This window comes from Dermacentor andersoni, chromosome 5, assembly GCF_023375885.2.
Source record: "Dermacentor andersoni chromosome 5, qqDerAnde1_hic_scaffold, whole genome shotgun sequence".
In the NCBI taxonomy this organism is placed as follows: domain Eukaryota; kingdom Metazoa; phylum Arthropoda; class Arachnida; order Ixodida; family Ixodidae; genus Dermacentor; species Dermacentor andersoni.
In genome coordinates, this window is record NC_092818.1 from 75,405,226 (window position 1) to 75,430,320 (window position 25,095).

Here is a 25,095-nt window from a genome sequence, read left to right on the forward strand (position 1 = left end):
TCTAGCTGCCTTTTCCTGACTTGTAGATGAGAACAGTGGCTCCTGCAATCAATCTTTTGAACGTGTATTCAAGGCTTCCGTCATGAAACGTCTCGTTGCATGTAAACATTTAAGGTAGGCGCACTTAAAAATTTTTACATAGGATTATGTTTTTGTTCGTTCTTTCTTTCTGCAAAGCCTCCGTAGCCTCTTCAGTACTTTCACGTAAATAATTTTAGCTTCAATTGTGTGCTTTCGCTACAAGGCTCCGTTTTCAACATTCTCTTCTCTCTCTCTTTTTTTTTCTTTTTGTTGTTGCTGACGAGTATTTTGTGTCAATACCAACATAGCCAAAACCACTAATTTCAACCTTTCAAAATTCCTTGTTGCTCTCTACTCACTCGCTGGCGTACTATCAACCTATACATACTCGCCGTAAAAGAAAAGCTCTCATTCGCGACTTTTAATTTACTGTTATTTGGCCCATTTTGACTTTGTTCACATCGTACGCAGTCTTAAGGAAACAAAGTGTACAGGCAGAAAGAGCGCGAGCCATGTATTACGAAACTCGCCGTTGCGTTTGTGCAAAGTTGGAACAAGGCTTATAGATTTGCTGCTGCAAGTGTCCCCCTTCAATGTCTGCAAGTCCAGTGGTCATGCTCAGTGCAAGGAAGAACAAAACAAAGTTGGATATTTGCTTTTGTTACTCTATCAACCTAACCATCACTGCAGGCGTTAAACACAGTTTAAGATGAGAAAACCTTTGGAATGTTCCTGAGTTGTCATTCGCTTCACGTTTTGAAAGTTCCAGCAATCGATCTCCCTTTGTTCGTGTTGTGTGGGCTAAAGACATGCAACCCTGGGATCACAATGCAATGAAGCACTTCCATAGTCATTCAAGGGGGGAATAATACATTCAGAATAAGCCCGCTTATTGAATCTAGATAATACAGAGTTGGAAGATGTGAGAACGCATGAGGTTGATGAAAGGCACATAGGAACGACTTGCGTTGCATTGTAAGAGTCAAGTAAAGGAAACTGCATAGCATGCGACCCGTTTTAGACATTTGTTGTCTTGTAATGTAGCCTTTATCAATTCCACTTTTCTTATTCAATTAACATAAATATAATTAGTCGCACTCATATCGGCTTCCTACGGTAACTTGCAACCTTATCGCTTCAGTACACAGCTCGTCACGCTAAACGTATACAAGCCTTCGCGTTTTTGCGTTTTAGTGAACCATCGCTATCGACACTGTGGTTGGTGTAGAGAGAGATAAAAGCCACAAGGGAAAGGCAGGAAGGTTAACCAAGCTGCAGCCCGGTAGTCTACCCTGCACTGGGGAAGGGGGAAAGGGGATTGAAAGAGGAGAAGGAAGAAAGATGTTGTTTGTGTGAGAATACTGAGGTGTTTAGGGGGTACATTATTTACACCTTTCGTACGAATTACCTCACAGGCAAACTGCACGCGCTTATAGCTTGGCTGTAGGGCAGCAGATGGCGACCAACGATTGCAAGCTGTGCAGATTTGGTCCCCAAATGTTATGTGCGTTGGCGCGTACGTCGGCTGCACGGGAGAAGCATTTATTTACAAATAATATTTGAGCGGATGACCTACGCCACGAGTTCAACACAGATGTTCAACACACAATTCAACACAGATTCAACAGAGGTACGGTAGTTCGTGAGCTTCAGAAGCGGGCTGATTGTTTCCATGTTGAAGGAAACAAAAAAATATATGCTTGGCATTTATGAAATTCATTCCTAACTCGATCACTGTCAGGGGTGTTTGTCGTTTTTCTATTTCGACCGCGCATAATAGCCGTTATTTCCAGATGCGCATGGTACGAGAATATCGTTCTCTGGTCTATATATATATCTAACGCCATCATCATTTAAACAAGGATGCCGCGAACGTTCTTATCATGCTTTCAGACTTGACAAATGTGTTTCAGTCATATCACTGACTACAAGGGACCTAAAAAACTATATATATATACATATATATATATATATATATATATATATATATATATAGCACCCGCAGATGTTTTTTTCTTTAGGATAGCAAAAACAACGCCGAGTTGTTTGTTGAAGAACGCGAAAAACACTGCACTTTCGAGTAAATACACATACTTGAATACACACGCGTGCACATGCGCACGTACGCACATACACATGCATTTACAACACAAACGCGCGGCGCTATATATACAGGGCGTTCTTTTTTCTGCTTTAACATATTTGCTACATGCGCTAAGTTGCTCAGCTTAGTTATTTTGCAAATCGTGGTAAATACATTTTATGTCATTTTCACATTGCAGACTGAAGATAACACTGTTGCAACATTACGATGTTATTGTTCTTTATACAATTAACGACGACATTTACTGTCACGCGGTAAGTGGGAATAGAATTTCTCACTGCGAGAACGGTTGCGCTTCAGTTGTCCGCAATATGTGTTGCGTACCTGGTAATGTTCGCATTTTTATACTAAAGTGCGATTTTCAGACCTTGTTTACAGCTGGAGCAATCACACCAATAATTTTAGATTTTTCTGTTTGTCCACAACTGACTTCTAAAGAATACAAATACAGTCGGAGAGCAATTTTTCGGAGCCTTAGTTCTTGGGGGCCAGCTCGGTTTGTTTTGTTTGTTATTTGTTTCAGGTGGGCCTAAAATGAAGTTGTGCTGTAACTTGGACTTGTGTCGCGGGCTACAGCACTACGTAGTTGAGGATCTGGCAGATTAACAAAATGTCGCTCTGCTGAACCTGAGGCGCAGACACCATGCAACAGCCTCGACCAAGCACCAGTAATCACTCGGTTATTCGGACCTACATAACCGCAGTACCGCCGCCCAACCAGAGGTATACAGTATATGACGTCAACCGAAATTTCGGCCGTACTTATTATTATTGTTCGATAGACTTCTAGAATATTTACATTTGTGGCGCTGACAATTTTTATCTAGTGTACAACAGAGAACTTGTTGACAATGGTGATTCAGCTGAAAGCTTGTAATGTTTTAAATAAACAGTTGGCATATGCCTAATAGGTTCTTTGAGTATATTTCGCTTTTTAGTTGTCTTTCCTTGTGTGTGTGTTTGTGTTGCTATTACTAATATCTTTTCCACATTGACGTGGACAGTTCTGCTGTTGACTGTATACCCCAATTCTTAGGCAGGCCACAAACCAGAACTGTAAATGCAATAACACGTCAAAACCTTCGTAATTTCGTATACCCAAAAGAAAAAGTGAATTGAATTTATTTTATTGAAAAGAAAGAGCATTTTGCATTTCTTTTCTCGTGTGACGAAATCAAAATGGCGAACGAAACAAACAGGTATAAAACGGATCTAGGCTCATATATTTCTGCGGTACTATCCCGACGTTCCTAAATTCACGAAAAAGAAAGCCCCGATTGTTCCCTGCGAGTGTTCTCAGCATGAGCCCTCCGCGGTTGAATTTCACTGTTCGTCCCCCTATAGGCTTTATTGCTTGCCAAGGCTCCGGGAAAGAAAAACAAGCAGCTAGAACAGCGTGTGCAACCAGGGACTTCAAAGCTTGGAACCAAATCAGGCTTGCTTGTTATAAGGATCGGTGCGCCATAGAATTCCATTCCCCGCTTAAACGACTTCTGAAGGGCACACAATAACCCGCGCTTTCACGTGCGTATAGGAGAAGACCGAAAAACAAAAAAAAACGTCCGGTATTTTTCACTTCGCCTGCATATAGAAGAGAAATAATGCCCGCTCGAATCCTTTCCCGATGCGAAATGCTAATTCCGTTCATTTGTGCACACGCTTTCTCTCTTCATCGTGACGTAAGCGTCAGCGCAAGCAAAATAAAAGAAGCGGAGAGAAAGGAGAGAGAGTACGAACGAGTTGTAACAAGTGCAGTGAAACACGAGCAAATCTGCGAAAAGGTTAACCCGGAAAAGGAGAAAGCTCCTCGCCGCCACAACTCAAGTGGCAGCCAGGCGCGCCAGTAAAGAACGGTGACGGACAGTTGTTTGGTCTCCCGGTTAAGCGGCCGTATCGACTTAGGCCTGCGACGCGAAACAAGGCTGCGAACGGGATCGACAGCAGGTACTGCGTGCGTGCGTAAATCAGGCGCCGCTTCAAGGCGATCAATTTGCGCGCGTACGCGCGTCAACCGACACAGATTGGCGGAGGAGAAGGGGCGGAGAGAGGGGGGGGGGGGGGCTGTTGGTTACTCGAAAGGAAACTCGAGCGCTGAGCCCTGTTTCGGCTAGCAGCTGCTAAAGCGCGATCGGTGGCGCCGATGGCAACGCGCCGATCATTTCTCGCGCATTAGGCGCGTCAGAATAAAGACTAATGAGGCATTCAGCGAGGTGTTGGCTCTCTCTCGCCACCCTGCCTTCCTTCCTCTTCCTCATTTTGCGTATATGCATACTTTGTTGGATCCTTTCGGGGCTGCGCGGTATCCTAGGCGGCGAAGGGTGGGTGAGAGATCGAGAGGCGAGAAGGCGTTGGATCTAGACCCCGAGCAGAAGGCACATATATACACGCGGCTGGCATGACGAAGAGCGCGTAATTAACGACCGACGCGCGCGGAAGGCAGCAAGCAGAGCGGCAGCCGAGCGACGGAACGGGCATCACCGTCACGTGATTCCCTAAGCCGCGGGGGCGCCCGACGGAACGAGCGCCGAGCGCTCGCTCGCGCGCGCGCGTGTGTGTGTCGCACTTGTTTCACGTCCGGCGTGAATGGGCGGCCCATTGGCTGCCGTGGAAAGCGGGACCTGGCCGGTTTCTGCCATTGGCGTGCCTTGTTTACCCTCGCAGCACAGCTGATGTCTGCGAGGAGGCGGCGAGGGTAACCGTCGCCGCGAGGGGGGGCTCCTCTCTGCGAGCACGCCGGAGGCAGCGACGGCGGCAAGCGACGGGGGCTGTTGCAGGCGGCTGGCTTTTTTTTCTAGCGTGCGCGCGTGTGCGTGCGTGCGTGGTGTGGGGCTGCCGGTCGCCGAGAAACGACGAGGACCAAGACGAGTGCACGAGGAGACGCTGCGAGGAAGAAAGGTGTCCGACAATACTGCGCGCTGCCCAACATAATGAGAGATGAGCGTCAATTTTATGGACGGTCTTCTGGGGAGTAGCGTCGCCAAGCCGCCGGACGCCGCGACAGTGGCCGCGACGGTCGCTTCCGCCGTGACGGCCGCCCCGGTGCCGTTCCGTCCGTACCAGACGACGACTGTGACGCGCGCCTCCTCGGACATGTACCCGTTCGTGCACGCGGCAGCGCCGCCGGCGACGTCGACGGCGTCGCCGCTGGGCTACTTCACGTCCGTGGATCTGGCCAAGTCCGACGCGATGGCAGCGGCGGCGGCGGGATACGCGGCCGCGGCTCTGGGGCTGGGGCCGCACGCCGCCGCAGCGGCGGCCGCCAGCGGAGCGGCGACGTCGCCGGCCGCGACGGCGTCGTTGATGGCCTCCCAACAGTTCCTGGCCGCGGCCGAGCTCGCCTACCCGCTGCCCCGGCTCGGCATGATGAGGCCGGAGGACGCCCTGAACGACGTGCCCCGCTACCCGTGGATGGCGCTTGCAGGTGAGGCGTGTTGAAGGAGAAGTCCCGGCTGTCACACGGGACACCCTCTGGTGACTCGCCGCGCGCGGTGCGTGCGCTGCCGAGATTCAAGGGTGCTTGCTTCTGCGTCGAATGCACATGAGTGACAGCGAAAAGGGGCGACAAGGCAGTGCCGTCGAAGCACACAGACGCGTTATGCTTGACTCGAAGGAGCGCACATGTTCCGAAACCAAAGCACGGCCTTTTTCGTCTCGCACGTTCTATGGCTCTAATTGAAGGGATGAAAACACACCAGTAACAGGAAGCTACGTGCCTTTGCAGATGTCACTGGCAGATGTTCAATTGTAACTCGTAAATGAAGAGTCCGGTAGCGGCCTTGGCTTCAGCATAAGTAACGTACCAGCGATATAATATAACAACATAGGTCATCAAGAGGAAATCGTCATGTAGACTTCTGCGGGCGTGACGACCCATGCCTCTTACGTATACTTACAAATGTGTCATGGCAATGTTGAATTGCAGCGACCAGTTCATGTCACCACAGATGGACGTCTATCGCGACAACTGCTTAGTACCTGGATATATCTCTGCACAATTAGCAATTAGCAATGTGTGCGGTTCTGTATAGCGCTTTTAGCCTCAAGGAGTTCGTCTCGCATGTTATTTCGATCCCAACGGGCGCATCCTTAACACACACACACACAAAAAAAATGTACTTTTCTGCCAATAGCGCGCACATGAAGTTCCGCGATCGCAGATGAAGCAAGTTCAACGTCAGTACAAGCGTGTCGATCTTATTGACGTCAGTGACATATACAGTTCTGACAAAGACGTCTCGCAGATTTTCTCGAAAAACAACCGTATCCATGTTTCCGGCTGGTATAGTTTCAGATATTGGCGTACCAAGGTATGAGCCATTTAAAGCTCTAACCCGCCTGTGAAACACATAAAAAGGTCCTGTTATTCATTGTTTAACGGAGTGAGCACGCTTTGACAAACGCTGTCTGTTTATATTATTGGTGCATAGTGTGGCAAAAGCGTTGTTGCCATTTCTCATTCACCCACTGCGTGAGCATCGGATCCGTCACCAACGTTCATCGCATGCATTCGTCGCCTCCGCAATCGACAGCACGTGAACTGGCGCCCATCATTATGTGAGTCTCTATCTTTGGAGGTATACCTACATATAGAGAGGCTGCTTCACAGTGTGACTGCCGCGTCTTTGTGAGGTGTCTAGCGCGTTATGTGGGTTCAGGGACACAGGTGCGACCTTATTGCAATTTAGGAAACGGCCTGAAATGCGCAAAGACGAGTGAAGGACGCGAAAAGCATTCTGTGTTCACCGTTTCATGAACGTACAGCTTCGTTTCGTAAGTTTGAAAGCTACTTCCCAAGTGAGAGCTATCGTCTGGCCCACTCTTGAAGCCATCCCCAGCAGCACTGTGTTTGCGACATTGAAGGCATAGAGGAATATTATCTATATAAAGCTCATAAGCAGAGCTAGTCTATTTATGTCAGCAGTGGAATGGCAATTCCTAGAAATGGGTGTGCAAAAAAAGGTTTTGGATGTAGTTATAGAAACTGAATTGAGGCCTCCTGTGCATGATAACAAGAATAACTTGATTATTTAACAATGACAACGCGCCAAACTTCCAAACTTATGAATACAAAATCCCTTTATATATTATCAATAAACGAATGATCGAAATAAAACGTATGACTGTTAAGTCACTGTGTACGTGTTTCCGGTTGGAGCAGCAGCGCCGCCTGAGTCTGAAATGGGTGCGCCAGTGCCTGGATATGTCGCACCGAGAAAAAAAAAAAAAAAAACGTCGAGTTTACGTGTGCGTGGTTGCCTTCTAAGGCTTCGATGAGTCCTGCTCTGTGGCTATGGCGGTATCGCAAAATTGAATACGAACTTTTCGATGGTGGCGCAGAGTCAGATATATATATATATGTAGCTAGGTATCAAAACTTCACAAGCACCAAAAGTGCCTGAATATGTGCTCCAGCATGTATCCTGGCGACAGGTGCATGTGATGCGGCTGTGGTTTCGAAAGAGTTGGAAAATGCTGCCCCTAGAAGGCCTGGCGACCAATTGCAGTAAGCTACTTGCATTTGCTTATGTTCTTCCCGCATTTATATATATATATATATATATATATATATATATATATATATATATATGTGTGTGTGTGTGTGTGTGTGTGTGTGTGTGTGTGTGTGTGTGTGTGTGTGTGTGTGTGTGTGTGTAGATGGTATTATGGAAGTTTGTTTACACACTGACCTAAGCTGAACATTACCACCCCAGGGACCTTTTTTGTTGTTGTTGACATTATGTATCAGAAGAGATTGGCGCCTTTAGGTGGCGCCAGCGACTACTCGTATCTTGGCAAAGAAAAGATATTGTCAGATTGTCAGATAGTTTGTTACAATATTAGGCGCAAAAAGTATCACAACAACAGTTGAGTCAGTAATATCACAAGGTTGTGTACATGGGTCCAGGGACCCACAGAAGGTGATCATGCTACGGTTACATACGTAAACACATGTGTTTCGTATTGCCCGAGAACACATAAAGAAGTTCAGTTTCACTGACGAGTGTGCAAACGGTAAATACGCCCGTACATAACATACTACATAAACTTTTTTACAAACTATGTATCGCGTGATGCCTTTCACGTATACGATCTCCAATCGGTGGAATGAACCTCACTTGTCACGCCCGTGTGAATGCGACCTGAAATTTTTGGCCATGTCAAACGTTTAATTGCAGTCGTTATTGTGAATCTGTAACGAAGCAAATTCCCCCTTATGCCTGTCGCGAAGCCCGTTTTGTTTATTTTTTCTGTAGCAACTGCAACACGTATCCATATAAAATTTCGTGCGTTTATTCATACTTGAGATACCAGTATATAGTGGCTAGTGGACGTTAATAAATTGCCTCGATTTTATAAAATGGTTTAAAACTAGCTATTTCGCCTTATGACAACAGGAGCGATTAATGCGTGACAAACAAAAATTAAAACACGTCAAAGGCTTAGTTAGTGGAAAGCCAGGTCACCGTTGGCTTTCACAGCCGAAGCTAGAATACTCCAGAATCTCGCTATCATTAACATTAACTTACTATAACTGTAGTTTTTTTTCCTTTAATGTGCGAACATTTATTATTTACCACTCCTTCCTGTAATGTACTCGGGCCTTGGAAGTATGCTAAATAAATGAATAGATACATTTTTTTAATGCACTCTTTTCTTTTCATCTTCTTTTTCTCTTTTGTTGTTGTTGTTCTTGCTCTCAACAAAATAGTTGCAATATCTCACTCGTATAACATAAGGACAACAAATATCATGATAACCTGGGGCAGTAACCATCTATAGCTCGATGTTGTGTTGCAGTGTGATAGCTAAGCTTCAAGGGCAAAAATAAGATAAGGTCCGTGAAAAGTGCTTCGCACAACGCGTTTTCTCAAACTATATATACATAGCGACTATGCAGAAGGATTTGCGAGTCCAGCTCGGATTCGTGCGTTGACAAATTGTCTCGGTGACGTCATACGTAGAGGTTATGATCGGTGCGCACTGAAGTCAAATACAATTTCCTCAGAGTGTAGCGGTGACTTCAACTGTTTCTTCTTTAGAAATTCCAACGCGCTGATGACGCACCCGTAAGTGCGTTTAAGTGTTCTACCAGTGACGTTTAAATGAAACCCTAAAATGCAAATTGGCCCCATATCTGCGTACTTCACTGCAAATGACGTGGAAGCACGTAAATGTGGTGCTGCTACGTCAGTGCATGGCGGGCAAGAAAAAAAAAGTATTTTTACATTGCCATCGGTGCAGGGGCCACATGTGCACTGTTTTGGAACATTTGCATTCGAATACGGTTCTGTGCCGATGAAAATTCTTGACTCGACATCGACATATCTGACTTGAACCAAAGGTGCTTACACGCACTGCAGACTGAACCGATGTCATCATTTAGGAAAGGTTTTTTTGAAAATACTTATCAACCGACGCGAACGAACGGATATATGTTGACCTGGAGCCGAATTAACAAAGCTTTACGTTCGTAAGCGCTCTTAGACACTGGTAGACCGCCTTCGCTAATAATGTGTCCAGCATCAGGATTGGTCGGATTTTCTTCTTACGAATGATTATGGCTCTTGTTTATTTTGTAAATACTGGCCCTGATTGTTGTTGTGGTGCGTGCAGCGCGTATAAGCTTCCCTTGTTCGATCTACGTTGATTACTCCATGTGTGTTTATTCCACTAAAACCGTGGTTGCTTCAGCGCCTATTAAGTGCTTGTGTGTACGCGTCTCTGCTTCCTTGCTGATGATGTGTTAGTATGGCTTACGCCAAGAACCATACTGTATACAGGCCATCATATATGCTGTAAAGGGTTGCTTTGGATTGATTTTCGCCATCCTGCTTCCTTTAGCGTTCACAAAATATCTACGGACGCCGATGCCCGGTTGAAGTTGAAACTTGAAGTGTGTTTGCCCTTAATTTAATTAGGAGGAGAGGGGGGGAGGCGAGGACAATGGAAAGAAAAGCGGTATAAACAGCTTGACGAGCGCATAGGCCTCCACATGCTCGAATCCTCAGCCGCTTGCTAAGCGCACAGAACGCCACACAAAAGGTGACCCACCTCGATGTCTCGCTTCATGTCCACACCTGACGTCATCGGCGGTTGTCGCACGTTGGCTGGCCAGTTCGCTCCAAGATAAGCGCTCGAAGCTTCCTCACAGAAACGTAAACTCCCTGCAGTAATGCGTTGCGTAATTAGATGCGCGCGCATAACAGCTCGAAATGCGCAATAAAAGTGCCGGTAGCGTGGCCTGACATGCGCGGCGATCTGCACATGCGCACAACCGGCCAGCAATTGTTTTCGTGCGCGTGAGCCAACAGCGCAAGCCGCTTACTAAAGCTTCTCGTTTCGTTCGTAATTTACAGCCCTTTGTTCCGCCTGTAGTTACGTGCCTGGGCGCGCACAGAGAAGCGTAAAAAAAAGTTTCTTTGTCTTAGATCGCTTTAAGTTAGATGCTTGTACGTAATTCCAGACACATAAAATGTGTCGGCCGTATCGCTTGGTGAGCGCCATACAAGTCTTAAAGGTTTATAGCAGGCTCCTTCCCCTGTGCAGGTTCGCTTGGCGCGAACCGAAAAAAAGTGTGGCTTTAAGCTCTGCATCGCAGACCACGTTACTTTTTATAAGCACGGCTCCTTATCTAGAAATCAGCCGCAAGGTTGCCGAATTTCCGTTGCAAGGATATTGGTGGGTAATTAAAGGAAAGCGGCGTAATGTATTCGGTTTTCTAATTTGTCTTTCGTTCCCGTGACAGACAGTTTTGGGAAGAAAAAAGAATTGCACTGCCTTTGCTGGCTATACTGACAGCGCTGCCTGCTTCTAACGACGGTGGCGGCCCCTATATGCATATTTTAGCACTCCGGAGTGACAAAGCGAGAAAGAAATGGGCGGCAGCTGACAGCGAGACAAAAATAGTGACTCGAGCGTGCATAGCAGCATTTCATCCTTATCAGATCATAACGATGCTCGGAGTATGCAGAACACACGTGAGCTTTTTATAACTTTTATTTTATTTAATTTCATTTTCCCACCTGCTGCGAAGCTGACCGCTTTGTTTTCGGCTAGAGAAATTCTCACAGCTCGTGCGGAGGTTGGTGACCTTTCGTGACTTATCGTTGCTGCCATGTCACCACGGCACCGCCGGCTAACATCGCGGAGAACGATCAATGAACTCCGGTGATGACTTTGCGCGTATCAAATAACCCGAGTGTCGTGTGACGCAGAAGTGCTGTAGGTAAAAAAAAAAAAAAAAAACGAGAAAGAAACTTTCAAACAGAACGTCCGTTAATTTGCTGCAAATGTATGAGCATGGGGATAAAGGTTTAATGAAACGCACTGGTTTGACACCCGTTGTTATGGCCGTTGACTCGGCATTTCTATTGCTTACCTCCCAGAGTTGCCATTTAAATGTCGCTACATCGTGAACCGCTTGTTTTCCTTTCGGTCGCAGTAACATATAATCTTTGGCCGGGAAACTCGAAATAGGAAACATTTCTTTTGTTTTCTTTTTTGCCTCAGCTTAGTGAACTAATTGTGTTGGATGAGTATAACGGTGTAAAACCAACCAAGATATAACTCGTACAACGCAGTGGACGCAACTTCACCTGCCTTCTGTAACATGTCAATTTTGCATTTGTGCACTTTATCAATAATAACATCGATAACACTGAAACTTGTATGTCACTCCGTGTGCGCGTGCGTGCGTTTTTTCGTGTGGATTTTGTTCTAACAAAGCCTAATAAAAAAATTTTCTCTTATCATTACTTGCACGTCGTAGATTTTCTCAACTCTATATGAAGCTCCCACATCAGATGTGAGGTTAAAACACGTAATTGCCGTACGATGTACAACATATCTTTAAAACAACTTCTCTCATTCACTTAACTTCTTGGCTGTCTTGCCCACAGTGCTTCGTGAACAGCGATGTTATATAAAAAAAATATTATACATTAAGTAGTATCTCTCACCACCTATGTAAGCGTAGCCAGACCATACCAATAATATATCTAGGGCATCTTAGTCCTCCGTTATCACGTTTTTAAATGCTGCGGAACAGCAATGAAAAATGAAAAAAAAGGGGGGGAGGGTCGTCGGTGTAGAGTTCAAGGCTGGTTAATTATTAATTACCAGCCAGAGTAGCCCAGTGGCTATGACGTTGCTCTGCAGAACTCGAGGTCGCGAGATCGAATCGCTGCCGCGGCAGCCGCTTTTCGATGAGGGCGAAAGGAAATAACGCTCGCACTTAGATTTAGGTGCACGTTAAGGAACCGCAGGGGGTCAAAGTTAATTTGGAGTGCCCCACTGCGGCGTGCCTGGCAATCAGGGCGTAGTTCCAGTGCGCAAAAACCCAGAACTATATTTTTTTTCATTTAAGGGTGGATAATTGGACATTGCTTTTAATGCATGTAGAGATTAAGCTTTCCCTCAGATAGTATTACATAGTTCCGCTCTTCTTTAACTTATTTTTCTTTAACTACTGTACGTGGTAAAGCATGCCGTCATATTTGTTATCTTGAAGAAAAAAACGTGCCATTACGGAAAATAGCGCAAACATATTATTCGTTTTTTTTTTTGCTTGCTTATCACTTGAACCTGGACCACATATGCAGCCTCGTAGGATAAGTCATATATTACGAAAATGATCAATTTATTGAATATCTTCACCGCGCTTGAGTCGTATGGTGCAGAGTGCGGTCTATACACTACTTGCAGCATCTGTCATGTTAATCCAGACCATGCTGTATTTGATGACGTAATCTGAACATTTGGCATCAAGCAGACTGCACAGCATTCAAGGGTTATGGAACAAACAACGTTCGAAGCGCTACTAAATTGCACTTTTAGTTGACAGCATTGAAGTATATGTACAAGCAAAACATTAAAAAAATGTGACGAATGTAAGAAGTTTCGCTGTCAGTCGCACCCAAGTTTGCGTTCGGGGCGACGTCACAACGGCTGCATGTATACACAAGGTTCCCTCTTGAGATGGCAGCCGAAGGCGTGCTGACGCACATGTTATTGAGAAACATGCGAATGTAAACAAACTGCGTCATCGTATTTCGCGTTGACGATATTTTTATGCTTTACTTGCGCAGCGGTCGGCTTTTTTAATTGCATTTTTCGGTCTGCATAGAGAGAGAGAGAGAGAGAGAGAAAGAGAGATGCGAAAGAAATGAGAAAAACAGGGTAGTTATCCAGAACGGCAAATCCTGTTCACTACCCTACACTGGAAAATGGAGTGTGAGAAGTAGAAACAAGATTAGAAGAAAGCAGAGAGAAACAGGGAGCACAGACACGCGATCAGAGCCGGTGACGACCACCGCACACTGTGACACCAACGAATCACGGGAAGAACAATGAACACCAGTGCAGGATACGACCGTTTCTACAAGTCCGTTGTCCTTGAAATGTGCACAGCTGTGTCTTCGTCGCCCTTATGCACGCTACGCGATGGCTTGTGAGGTCGGCATTCAAAAGTCGATTGCTCCGACAGCGGTCTTTGCTCAACGCGAGATAGCGCGATCGTCTCTGTAAGCGAGGATGCATAGTTCGGTAAAGCACTTGGCATCGTTGCTTGTTTGGTCAGTCCGAACATATATTTGCGAACCAGGAGCGAAGTATACTTGTAGTGGTGGTGTTGGCGGTGAGTTGTAGCAACAAGCGGGTTTAATCTGGCGATCAAGGATTGCTCCTCTCGAGCACCTCTTATAGAATCACTGTGGTGTCTCACCACGTGTATATGCTTCACGTGTCTGCATAACGTCGCTTTTCCTTTGGTGAGGCGCGCATGCGACAGCAGATAATAGTTTACCAGCAAGCGTGCAGTCAAATTTGCCGTTTGCTTTATAGAACGATGCGCACTCACCCGTCGCAGTGGGTTAGAGGATGTATGATGTATAGCGCTGCTAAGCTAAGCACGAGGTCGCCGCATTTCGATGGGGGCGAAATACAAAAAGCCCGTGTCCCGTACATCGGGGGCACCTTAAAGATCACTCGGTGGTCAAACTCAATCCGGATGCCCTCTTCTACAACGTGCCTCATAATCGAATCGTGGCTTTGGCGCGTCCTACCCCAGAATTTAATTCAATTCAGTTCAATTCAACGATGCGGACTGAAGAATGTGATAACGTTTCGACAGTTTACTATAAAAAAAAAGGTGGGCGTAAGCGCAACATGTTATATTGATGTAGTTTGAATAAAAACCCAGCTTGCTTTGTCTCTACCTGTATATATGGAGGGCGGTGTGTGTCAATAAAGCATTTGAAAGTTGGCGCTATGTATGGCTGTGTAGGTCTGGCTTGTAACCCGCCTTTTCCGCGCTGTTCTTACAGTTGTAATGGATCAGTAACCTGTTCGAGTTCGTTTTTTTTTTTTTTTACCCGTGAACGGCTCAGTCCTGTAATCGTGTCCTTAGACCGTACGCGGCACAATCTGAGCATTGCTATATGCGAACAGGCGCGTCACTCGACTTCGCATGTGCGTAGCTGTCGCAGGCTCACGACACCTACTGAAATGAGAGCAGCATCCAATCTGGCTCTATTGCCCTCGATATAATCGACTGTTTGGCACGTGCGCACATGTCATGAGAGGTTGAAATGGTGATGGATTAGTTGTCGGATGGAAATGTGGGAATGCTTTCTTGTTTTCATTTTGATGTGATGGACCGTGCCATTCGAACATTCTGGAGTAAACGTTTAAACGAATATATCCACGCTTCATTTTTCTGGCTGACGTGCTATCACTATTTCATGTTGACAAGTGGAACGTCTCGACATTCATCAGCTGGAGGCGCAACAGCTTGCAGCTGAACTGGATGGGTTTCGTAGATTTTAATGGGGCACTGAAGGAAAATATTAGGCGAGTTATATAGATACATTATGCGTATTATTGTTTTCTGTGGGCCCATGTACGACAGTACATGGGCCCACAATAGCCACCGAACGTCCCGCTACCGCGCCTCATTTTGAATCGCCCGCGCAAAAACGAGGAAGCAGACGTGCCCCACGTGACCTCACTCTCTGTCCCGCCCTGTAAATCGGCCAGTGCTGACGTCGTGTGAGGGGTACACTGTCCAAAACAGGTGACGCCACACCATTTTTTTCTTTGGTTCCCCTTGTTTTCTCGCTACGAATGACGAATTCCTTATTCAAGAAGCTTCGTCTCTCAATTTATCTTTACGCAAAATATTTCAGCACCCCTTTCACCACACACAGACGAAAGAAAGTAGTTTTGTCTTTGATGAACGGGGCCGACGAATGGCACCACGACACTGATGATACGACAGATTGCGATCATTTCAAGTCTGAAGAATGCAGGTGCACACCGCGCCATCTATCGCTCTAAACTGAACGTCACACATTGAACTTCGTGAGGCATGCGGAACGCGTGCGCGTTTTCCGGCACAGCAGAAAACATATTTCGAACATTTGACAATACGTGTCACCCGAGTGCTGGAACTTGAAAGAGCCAGAAATACAAGTCTTCTGACGCGCTTGTTTTAAGGGTTTCCTCCATCATACCTAAATATGTGGCTACGTGCCTCAGCCTGCCTGTTTGACGACGTCAAAAAAGAAATGACTGACGTAACAAGGTAATCTGCATGGGCGTCATCGCTCCTTCCATGAGCGTTCGTTCAACTCTTTTCTAATATATGAGGCGCCGAAGTGCATTCGATCATCCCGTTCGTAATGTGAGAGGCGTTGTTTAGTGGTCGGCACTTCACATTTCAAGCTGCGCATTACCGAGGACAAGTGCGTGTGATGAGCTCCTTAGAGATTACTCTTCTACTCCATTTAGTTTCCTCTTCAAAAAAAAAAAGAAGAAAAAGAAAACCTCATACACATAATGAGGAAATTCGCAGTTTAGAGCGCACCTGGATCGCGTATACGTGACACCTGCGGGGGACGGAAAACAAAACGCCTCCGCGCTACAGCTTCACATTTAATTGCGGGTTTCCCATTAGGGAGCTTTTAAAATTGCCTATACATCCACTACGACTTACAGACAGACATCGAGCGTCCGATGCGTGGCGATATATATCGCCGGCTCAGCGTGCTTATAGTGAGTGGGGTTCTTTGGCAAGGACGTATATACGCCCTGAACACAGACTGTAATCGAAAGGCGCAAATGGATCTCTGAAAGGCTGGGCGTCGTATCTTTTTTACTTCGAGGACTCTCTCTCTCTCTCTCGCTCGTCATTAACTGTTTTTCAACACCGCCTTGAGTTTTTTTTTTACGAACGTGGGTGGAGCGGAACGCGATCCTTATCAGTATTTCTATCTCCCCCCCCCCCCGCCCTCTTTTTTTTGAGAGCAAGTAGAGCGCTAAATAAAAGCTGTGGCGTTGTTGCGGAGAACCACGAGAACGCACCGCCTTACGCGCATAAATGCTTGCGCAAGAAAGGAGGTTGGCATTAATGGCGTTCGTTAAGGATAAAACCAGCGTGTGTGAGAGTTATACGATGGCGTGTCAATCTATCGACGATTAAAAAAAAGTCTGTTCAGTCACTACGTCTCGAGGAAAAATGACGTACATGTGTCGGACGTCGCGATTTGAATCAGTAAGATTTGAGATTTAGGCTGCGAGAACTGGTTTTTTTTTTTTAAAGCAAATTTCAGGGCACAGTGGTGATTGGTAGTGCCGTTGAGGAAGTGCGAACAGTTGCCCAGTTGAGACGAAAAATGAAGTGGCCACTTTCAAATGTGAATTTAGTACAAGATAGTTTCCGATGGCAGAAAAGCTTGTAAAATGCACGCATTATACATTCTTTTGTCTTGAAATGGGGGAAATCGCTGCAATAGTTAATGCGTTTATTATTCGTTGTGACTTAACGCACAGCTGTTCCATAAATGTAACTGTATTTAGGGATAATTAAAATGCTGGCGCGTCGAGTTTGTTGGCATATTGTTTGCAAGCGTTAACGGATGTTGTGGTATGCAAAACACGCTTGTTTTCCGTTGATTTATTTGTAATTTTATCTAGCACTTTGGTTTCTCTGTGTTTCACTGGTATTTGCACATTGCTAGTGAATGCAGATCAAATTCATTGTCGCAAATAAAGTATAGTTTTCATGAGCATGATTTCTTGTTGCGAAGAAGCATTATCAAAAAAACTTTCTTGCACTTGCCGTAAAGCTGCTTGATGTTCTCTTTTAACTAAGGGTTTCATTGAGGCTCCCCTACTTATACATTCAAATTTTTGTCATGCTCGCGTTACGTTAGCAAATGTTTTGTTGCGCGTTTGATTAAGACGATGACCTAAGACATTGCAACCGCATCGTGTGGCCCAACTTCGGGGAGTATAAAATGGATCTACACAGAACTCTTTTTGGCTCATTATATTAGCGACGCACTCCAGTGAACTTATTAGGCATGAAATCATAATTAGCGCCGATATATGAGATGCGTTGAAGACAAGGCTCTGCAAACTCAAATAAGTCAGCCCCTTGATTTGACTGTCAGTTCCTCAGAAGTCAGTCAGTTAGTCTTGTTCTTCATAGGTCAGGTATATTATGAATTCATCGCCGAAATTTTTCTCTTCTAAATGACGAATGTGATCGGGCATGTTCTGATGCTTTCACTGCAGCAGGAGAAAACGTTTATTTACAGCGCTTTTACGCTTGAATCTGCGTACGTCAGCGATGCTCAGTTGGAGAACGTCAGAGAGAGAGAGAGAGAGAGAGAGAGAGAGAGAGGCCTATGTGGTGTCTGACAATGGGGACAGGAAGGGGCATGCAAATTAACGAACACTTGAGCTATACAGGCATATTTCCTATGTGCCTTCGCATCCAAGCCTGTGTTAGGTGAAATGCAAAGTGAGATTCGGGTAACCTACAAATAATCCAAATACCGGTTAGGTTTTCTTAAGGCGAACGTCTGTATACCGCTAAGAAAGAGCAAAAGAAGCATTTTTTCAGAGAAAGACGAAAAAAATAAGAACATTAAGGTGGCACGTTTTGTCCTTCATTTTCAGATATTCCTCGATAAGAGAACACAACGCCAGCAAACGTGTTATCTGCGGTATATACGTACTTACATACGCAGTCTGCGAGAACCTAAAGTTGAAGAAATCTTCAAGCAATATCGAAGAGACAAGCGGGGGAAGAAACACAGTGTAGGATCACGGTTGTGAATCTCCTCCGCCGCTGCATGGATGCAGAAGTTAATATTTCGCCACTGATATGACACAGACCTCCCGTCGACTACTTATCCGTTGGACCGTTTTTCGCGAACGTTTGGCGTATATTTCTCTTCTTTTTTGTCCCTTTTCTATGTTCTCTCTTAACTTTCTCTTTCTCTTTTGCATTGAACGCTAGCCGCCCATAGTCTCCGGCAAGAGTCGCGTCGGAAACCTCGGCTCACAGCGTCACAAGCCGACGAAGCGGCGCGCCTTCTCACTCCCCTTTTTCGCACGGCACTCATACCCCTTTCCCACCCACCACCTCCAGCCACGGCACCCGCGCTGCACGCAGAAACGGGCTGGGCGTTTTCAAGTGACTCATTACGGGCGCTCTATACTAATACGCAGAAAGACAAACGCCTATATCGCCTGCTCCCACCTCCCCGCGCCGTGCAAAGAACTTCGCTGCCGCCACTACCGCAGCCACTTGAGAAACACCTTCGCTCTTTATTGGGCGGCGATTTATATGCCCCCGCTCGGCGCGGCGCGCTAGCTGGGGAACTGGGAACGCGTTAGGAGCTCCGATGCCGTAAATCAGGAGCTTTGACTTAAACCCTCTCGCCCGCCCACCCTCCCCCACCTCAAACGTCCCTTCGAGCAGCTTCTCTGAGCTCTGTTTTCACGGTGACCTTGAAATTCCTGGGCCCGGCTCGATCTCCCCGAGCGTTCTGTGCTCTACACTACGTAAATACACAGACATCGCGCACTATGCGCTCCGCGGGCCACCACATGCCGAGAAACAACCCCGAACGCCTTTGTCCCGTGACGCCGTTTCTTTCTTTTCTTTTCCTTTTTTTTTTTTTTTGTAGGGGAACGACGAGCTGCTTGTGGTGCGTACGCGTACGCACTTACGTTCGAGTTCGTGCATACGTGCGTGCGTATCGTGCGTGCGTGCGGAGGAGCTACGCTCCGAGCGCAGCGGTCTCACTGCACGCTTCAGGGACTCGCGTCTACGACCACCGAAAATCCATTGTCCCTTAGCTCGTACAGTTGCGTCGCTAATGTCCTCTCCATTTGCGGCGATCTCAATTGCGGCGCGTTGGCACACAGCCGAAGCCAAGTGCTACGCAGACGCGACGCGGTATGGCTTCTCCGCCCCAAAGTGTGTACAGTCGACATGAAAAAAAAAAAAAAAAAGTGCAAGCAAGGGATTGAGTTATTCCTCTTTTTTTTCTTTTCCTTTTTTTTTTTTTTTTGGTAACTGTGAAGTACAGGCATTTTGTTGGATGCACGAACGGCTAGCTTAATGCGTCGTGCCACATCGCGTTCCTGTTGGATCGAGGTGCGGCAAACAGAACCCTGCACACTGCTTGTTATACTTGTACATGCGCGCGCCGTTCGGCGCACTTTTTCTTGGCAGATAAATCTCTTTCGGCTTCCCTCGCCTGGCTGCGATGTTGTTTTATGTGCAAGCTACGACAAGTGGCAAGTGTGATTTAAGTTTGATATGCGATTCGAATTCTACGTCTAAACTGTGTCCCCCCCGGGCCGCGACCCCCTCGAGCTACTGCTCTCCTATTGTGGCTTCACGTATCGCGCGACGCGTCATACCTCGCGGCGCTGATTGTGCGGCGTGTTTCTATTTTTGGCCGCATGCTTCGATTGCGCCCCCGCAGCAGTCTCGTTTAATTTGTCCCCATTCGAGGTTTTAAAAATGCTCCATTGTTGTGTCGAACGTATCCGGCGTCGTCGCGGGCTGTATTTATGACTCGAGATAAGCCCGACTGCGGCGTACGCAGTTGGAGTCGAAGCGATCCTAAATTTTGCATCCACGCTTCGTGGCGCTCGTACCGTATATGGGTACGAGCACGTGCTGAATAATAATAATAAAAAAAAACAAGGAAACTATGTTGAAGGCAAGTTCTTGTAGCGTTCTCTTCTTTTCTCATATTTGTTTCTATTCAGTCGACCCTCGAGCAGGAATGCTACCTTCTTGTTAACACACCAATATATATATATATATATATATATATATATATATATATATATATATATATATATTGGTGTGTTAACAAGACGGAAGTATTCCTGCTTCCTGTTAAAAAAGCAAAATAAGAAAAAAGAAAGTCGCGCCACAGCTGATGCAAGTCTGTACTGTTGACTTACTAACGAGTACTTCAGAGGTCAGTTGCCTCCCGGGTGACAAAATAATCGCGTCCATAATTTCGAACAAGCTGCTGGACGCTCACAGTTATAGCCAGCGCAGTAAATCGCTCGTTATGGTTATGTACATTTCACTGGAGTGTTCAGCCGCACTAAACATTCCCAACGATGCGCAGCAGTGACGAGAGTCAGGAATGTCTTTTCTTTCTTTTTCGGGTTATAGCCAGAGCTCGGGCGCATGGCTTACGCAATGCATGCACTAAGGAGAATCGAGCGTGTTATTATAGTTCTCGTGTAGCTCTGCCTCTCACTTCATCTCAAGCAGAGCAGCTCACATGCATGTAACCGTCTTGTTTTGTGCACCTGTGTGTGCGTGTGTGTGTGTGTGCGTGCGTGTGCGTGCGTGTGTGTGTGTGCGTGTGTGTGTGTGTGTGTGTGTGTGTGTGTTTGTAACCTCGGTGATGCCTTGTGTCTATCTCCCGCATAGCAGCTGTTATAGCACCGTAATGGCCGCCTCGTGAGGAATTTCAGCTCTCAGCGCTCGCACGTCGTCTTTTACCTGAAGCTTCTTAACCCTTCATTCTTGCAGTTATTCATGAGAATTATTTGTTAACCTATGGCATGGTGTCTACTAAAAGCCGTATTTATCACTAGAGAGACGAACAAAGAGAGAGAGAGAGATAACACAATACACAAGCAAGGACAAGGGCGATAACTTCCAACGTTTTTTTATTCAGGACACAACGCAATCACGAAGGTTTTCCACCGGGACGTGAGGACATGTCCTTAGTAGAACGTGTTGCGAGTGAGCATAAAGTACACACATGCAACCGCTATTCCTGTAGTGCCTTTGAGCAGGCGCCCACGTTGACTCACGACATTCCAGGATATTGAGGCCACGTTGGCTGGCGCATCTATACAGTTTTCCTCTTATTTGGACACCGGTGTAGATGCTACTGTGTTCTTAAGTTGTCGCCGACCATATAGAGGTTCCTTTCTCGTCGTGATGTCCATTATCGCCATGAGCTTTAATCGAAATGTATTTTTTTTTCTGTTATTGTAAGAGCGCGTTTCTCTCTGCGCTTACCTTTATCGTCGTAATCACCCTCTATTGATATTGTGTCACATATATATATACACAAAATGACGAAAAGATATCTCTGTGGCGCAGTTCGTGCCAGCGTAACTTTTTACTAAGAAACAAACCGGGTTAGATGCTTTCCCAGATCGAAATTATTTTCCAAAATATTTCGCGTACGAATTTAATTTTGTTGTCAAAGCAATGATGACGATAAAGATGGTGACCTGAATTATATAGGAAAAGTACTACGGCGATGGCTTCGACTTGCGAGCTTACGCGTACACTCCCGTATCGAACAGCTTCGAGTTCGGTCATTTTAATATGCAGTGGTGTGCCTCCATTGGACTAGAGGAAGGCGCGTCAGAGGTCATACAGCTCACGTAACAGTTGTGTAGAACGCTTGAATGGTGTGCTCCGAATATTTCAGTGGCACATTTCAGTCAATGAAAGCTTTCTTTTTTTTCCTCCTCCTGTCTTGTTGCTTTGCTAAACACGTCTCGTATTTGCGCGGAAAGTGAAACGCATCAAACCATGCAGTAAAGATGGATCGCCAACGCCGTGCCCGTGAAGCTTCTCAAACGCTCTTGACAAGTGTGAGAAGAGCTGTAGTGTCGTGCCAAGTCTGCGACACAGCTACCGGGTTTCGTAAACGTATTTTTAGCGACCCCGTGAGACTGGCTGCATGCATCTAAGGGCTTTAGCATCTCTTTTCCCGCCATTACTTGTACATACCACGAAACGCACCGCGAAGCGTACAACGAAGCGTGAACAGTCATGCGAGTAAGACTGTACCGCACCGTATGCGCACTTTTTATTGTTCGTTGAGTCACGAGTGTGTATGCCTCGATAGTAACGGCCTCTGTTGAGAATCAATATGCGGTCGCAACATTCGCGTATATAGTTCGAACTCGCGAACCTTATCCGGCTTGGTCGTTAATCCGAACGAAAGCAGGACGCGAGTGCGTCTGTGATGCCACGACTTCGAAGCCGTGTGCACTATACACGCGCACGTACGCTCGCACAATGCTGCGCATGACTGCGCGTCCGACACCGGGCGCGTTTACGCTATGCCGAAGCGACACATACGAAAACACTTAATCCTCCATCCCCACCTCCTCCTCCTCCTTCTCACCCTCTTTCATCCCACTGCCGTTTTGCTCTCGAGGCACCAACGTTCACACCAGCAACATTTGCAGGGAGGCACGGAGCATCGAACCTGTCTTTCGCCCCTCGCCCCCCGCGCGAGGAATTATTCTGCGTGGCCCGAGATTGCAGCGGAAGATTAACTGCAAAACATAAGAGAGGCAAGCCGAGATTTCCTAAGCCCACCCCATTTCAATTGCGCGGTAAATACGCGCCTAATTCCTTTCTTTAATGAAAAAAAGAAGGAAAAAAAGCAAAAGGTCCTCCTCTCCCTCGTTTATCTTTTTTATGAACCTGCCCGCGCGTGTATATTCAGACCCCATCCAACTTCGGTGGCTAATCTCGTCTATCGATTGCGAACCGCAGATCTATATACAAACACACATGCCGATCTCTATACTTCTTTACGACTCCTCTTATTGCCGCTACCTTGAGGCTGTGTATACGCTCTATATAAGTCCCGCTCTCTCTCTCTCTCTCTCTCTCTCCTCGTACTCGAGGTTTTTCCAAAGCCTCTTCTTTCTCTCTCTCTCTCTCTTCGCAGCCTGGAGCGGTTTCCAGGAGCCGCTTTCCCGCTTTCCTTTTACCCTCTCACCCCGCTTTCAAGAGCCGTATAAACTCGAGCGATACAGCTAGCGTACGACGGTATCGGCTACGCTGATCGCGGGCGCAGTCGACGTCGTCGTTGTGTAACCCGCGTGCTGCTGCCGCGGCCCGACGATAGCGCGACGACGGGAAAGGAGGAAGGATGGCATGCCCTCGCATAAAAAAAAAAGGATAAATGGCCACCGGGAAAGCTAATGTGACTCTTTGTAAGGTAATCACGGACCCCGACACGTTAAGGGCGCCGAGATCGGCCCGCGTGGCGCGGCAGCAGGACTATACCTTACGGGCCGGTATGTGTTCGTATATAATACTGCACAGGCTGTCGTCCTATGCGCCCTCGCGAAAAGCGCGCGGATCTTGTACAGCGGTGAAGACGCGATACGCACGCAGTCACACGCGCGGCCACTTTGTCGATGCCGTGTCGATGGCGCTCCAGGTGTGTGCACGCTGCTCTTTTATATCGTCCGCAAACGAGCGATAGAGCACGCATTACAATCGTTATGCGGTCGAGTGCGAGGATAACTGGAACGGCGTCGTTTCTTCTTCCCCCCCCCCCACCTTTTTTTTTTTTTTTTGCGGTTTCCTCGGTTCGTTATTGTTGCTACTCTTTTCTCGGTCGCCCGTGCGTGCGCGTCGACGTTGGAGAGTCGTTGGCGCGTCGTTGGCGCGAGTGCCGTGAGATACGCAGCACCACTGGGTGACCTCGCAATTTTTTTTTTTTTATTTCTCTCTCATGCGCGGCGGCGTCTTCTTTAGCAGCTCGGTCACGTGCCCTGTACGGCGACGCGCGTATTGTACGAATAAACTGGCCTCCTGTGCGCCCCGGCAGGCGGAAATGGAAAACCTTATTTTACGTCCTTAATGGGTGTCTTGGCTCTCCTGCGCGGCACTTTAATTGCCGGTGACGATGGCGGCATAAAAAGACTGGTTTCATTATATTTTTTTTTCATCAACGCGAAGAAATGCGTCCGCCTTCGTTTGTTTCACTGTGGCGACAAAACGTGAGAGACCACGCTTGCTAATAATTATATTCTCGGGTTTCGCGTGCCGAAACCATGCAGTCTGATTATGAGGCACGCCGTAATGGGGGAATTCTGGGTTAATTTTCACCACCTGGGGGCTCTTTATGAAGTGCCGCCCATATCTGAGTACTCGGGCGTTTTTCGCATTTCGCCCCGCATCGAAATGCTGCCGCTGTGGTCGGGATCGAACCCGCGACCTTGAGCTGCAGAAGCACAACGCCATAGCCACTGCATAAGCTTCCGCTGCGGGTGATTATGCATTCTTGCCTGATCTGCTTGATCTTGGTTGTCTTGCGGCTTCTTTCACGCATACGCATATACGTTAAGACGATGCGCGTATACGGCTTAACGCTGAGGGCTACGCGGAATCTTCTCGTAAGCGCTTAAGGCGATTTCTATTCTTGTGGTCGATGCAGCTATTTCTGCGCTTCTATCTGCGTTTACATCCTACACCCGTATTATACACGAGGTTTCTACGGTGTGCCGTCCGCGAACGTGTCCGGAATACAGCTTTCCCACGCTGCGGGCGATCTTATACGGCATACGTTAAGTTGAGTTAAATGTCGTTGCTTACTGTGATTTTATTTCTCTCTCGCTCACTCTTTACTTTTTGTTAGTATGATACAGAGCGGTGTCGGTGTGTACCAGAACCAATGAAGCCATGTGATCCACCATGGTGATTCCTGGTGCGCTCGTGCACCGAGATTTGTATACACACTTTAACATAAACACACGCAGATAACATTAATTTGGAGCTCTGCATGCGTGAAGGCATCTTTCATGGCTTCTGTGTTATTTCATGATGTTTAACTCTCTTCCATCAATCAATCAATCAATCAATCAAT

The 25,095-nt window shown here is 46.7% G+C and overlaps 1 protein-coding gene across 1 annotated transcript in view; it reads left to right on the plus strand.

The window, feature by feature from the left end:
- The first annotated feature begins 4,795 nt into the window (after positions 1-4,795).
- The window catches only part of LOC126530783 (uncharacterized), an 88,732-nt gene continuing 68,432 nt past the window's right edge, over positions 4,796-25,095 (plus strand). Inside the window, exon 1 of the mRNA XM_050178066.2 lies at positions 4,796-5,546. Coding sequence (XP_050034023.1) covers positions 5,060-5,546 — 487 coding nt within the window. The 5' untranslated portion in view covers positions 4,796-5,059. The remainder of the gene's footprint in view (positions 5,547-25,095) is intronic.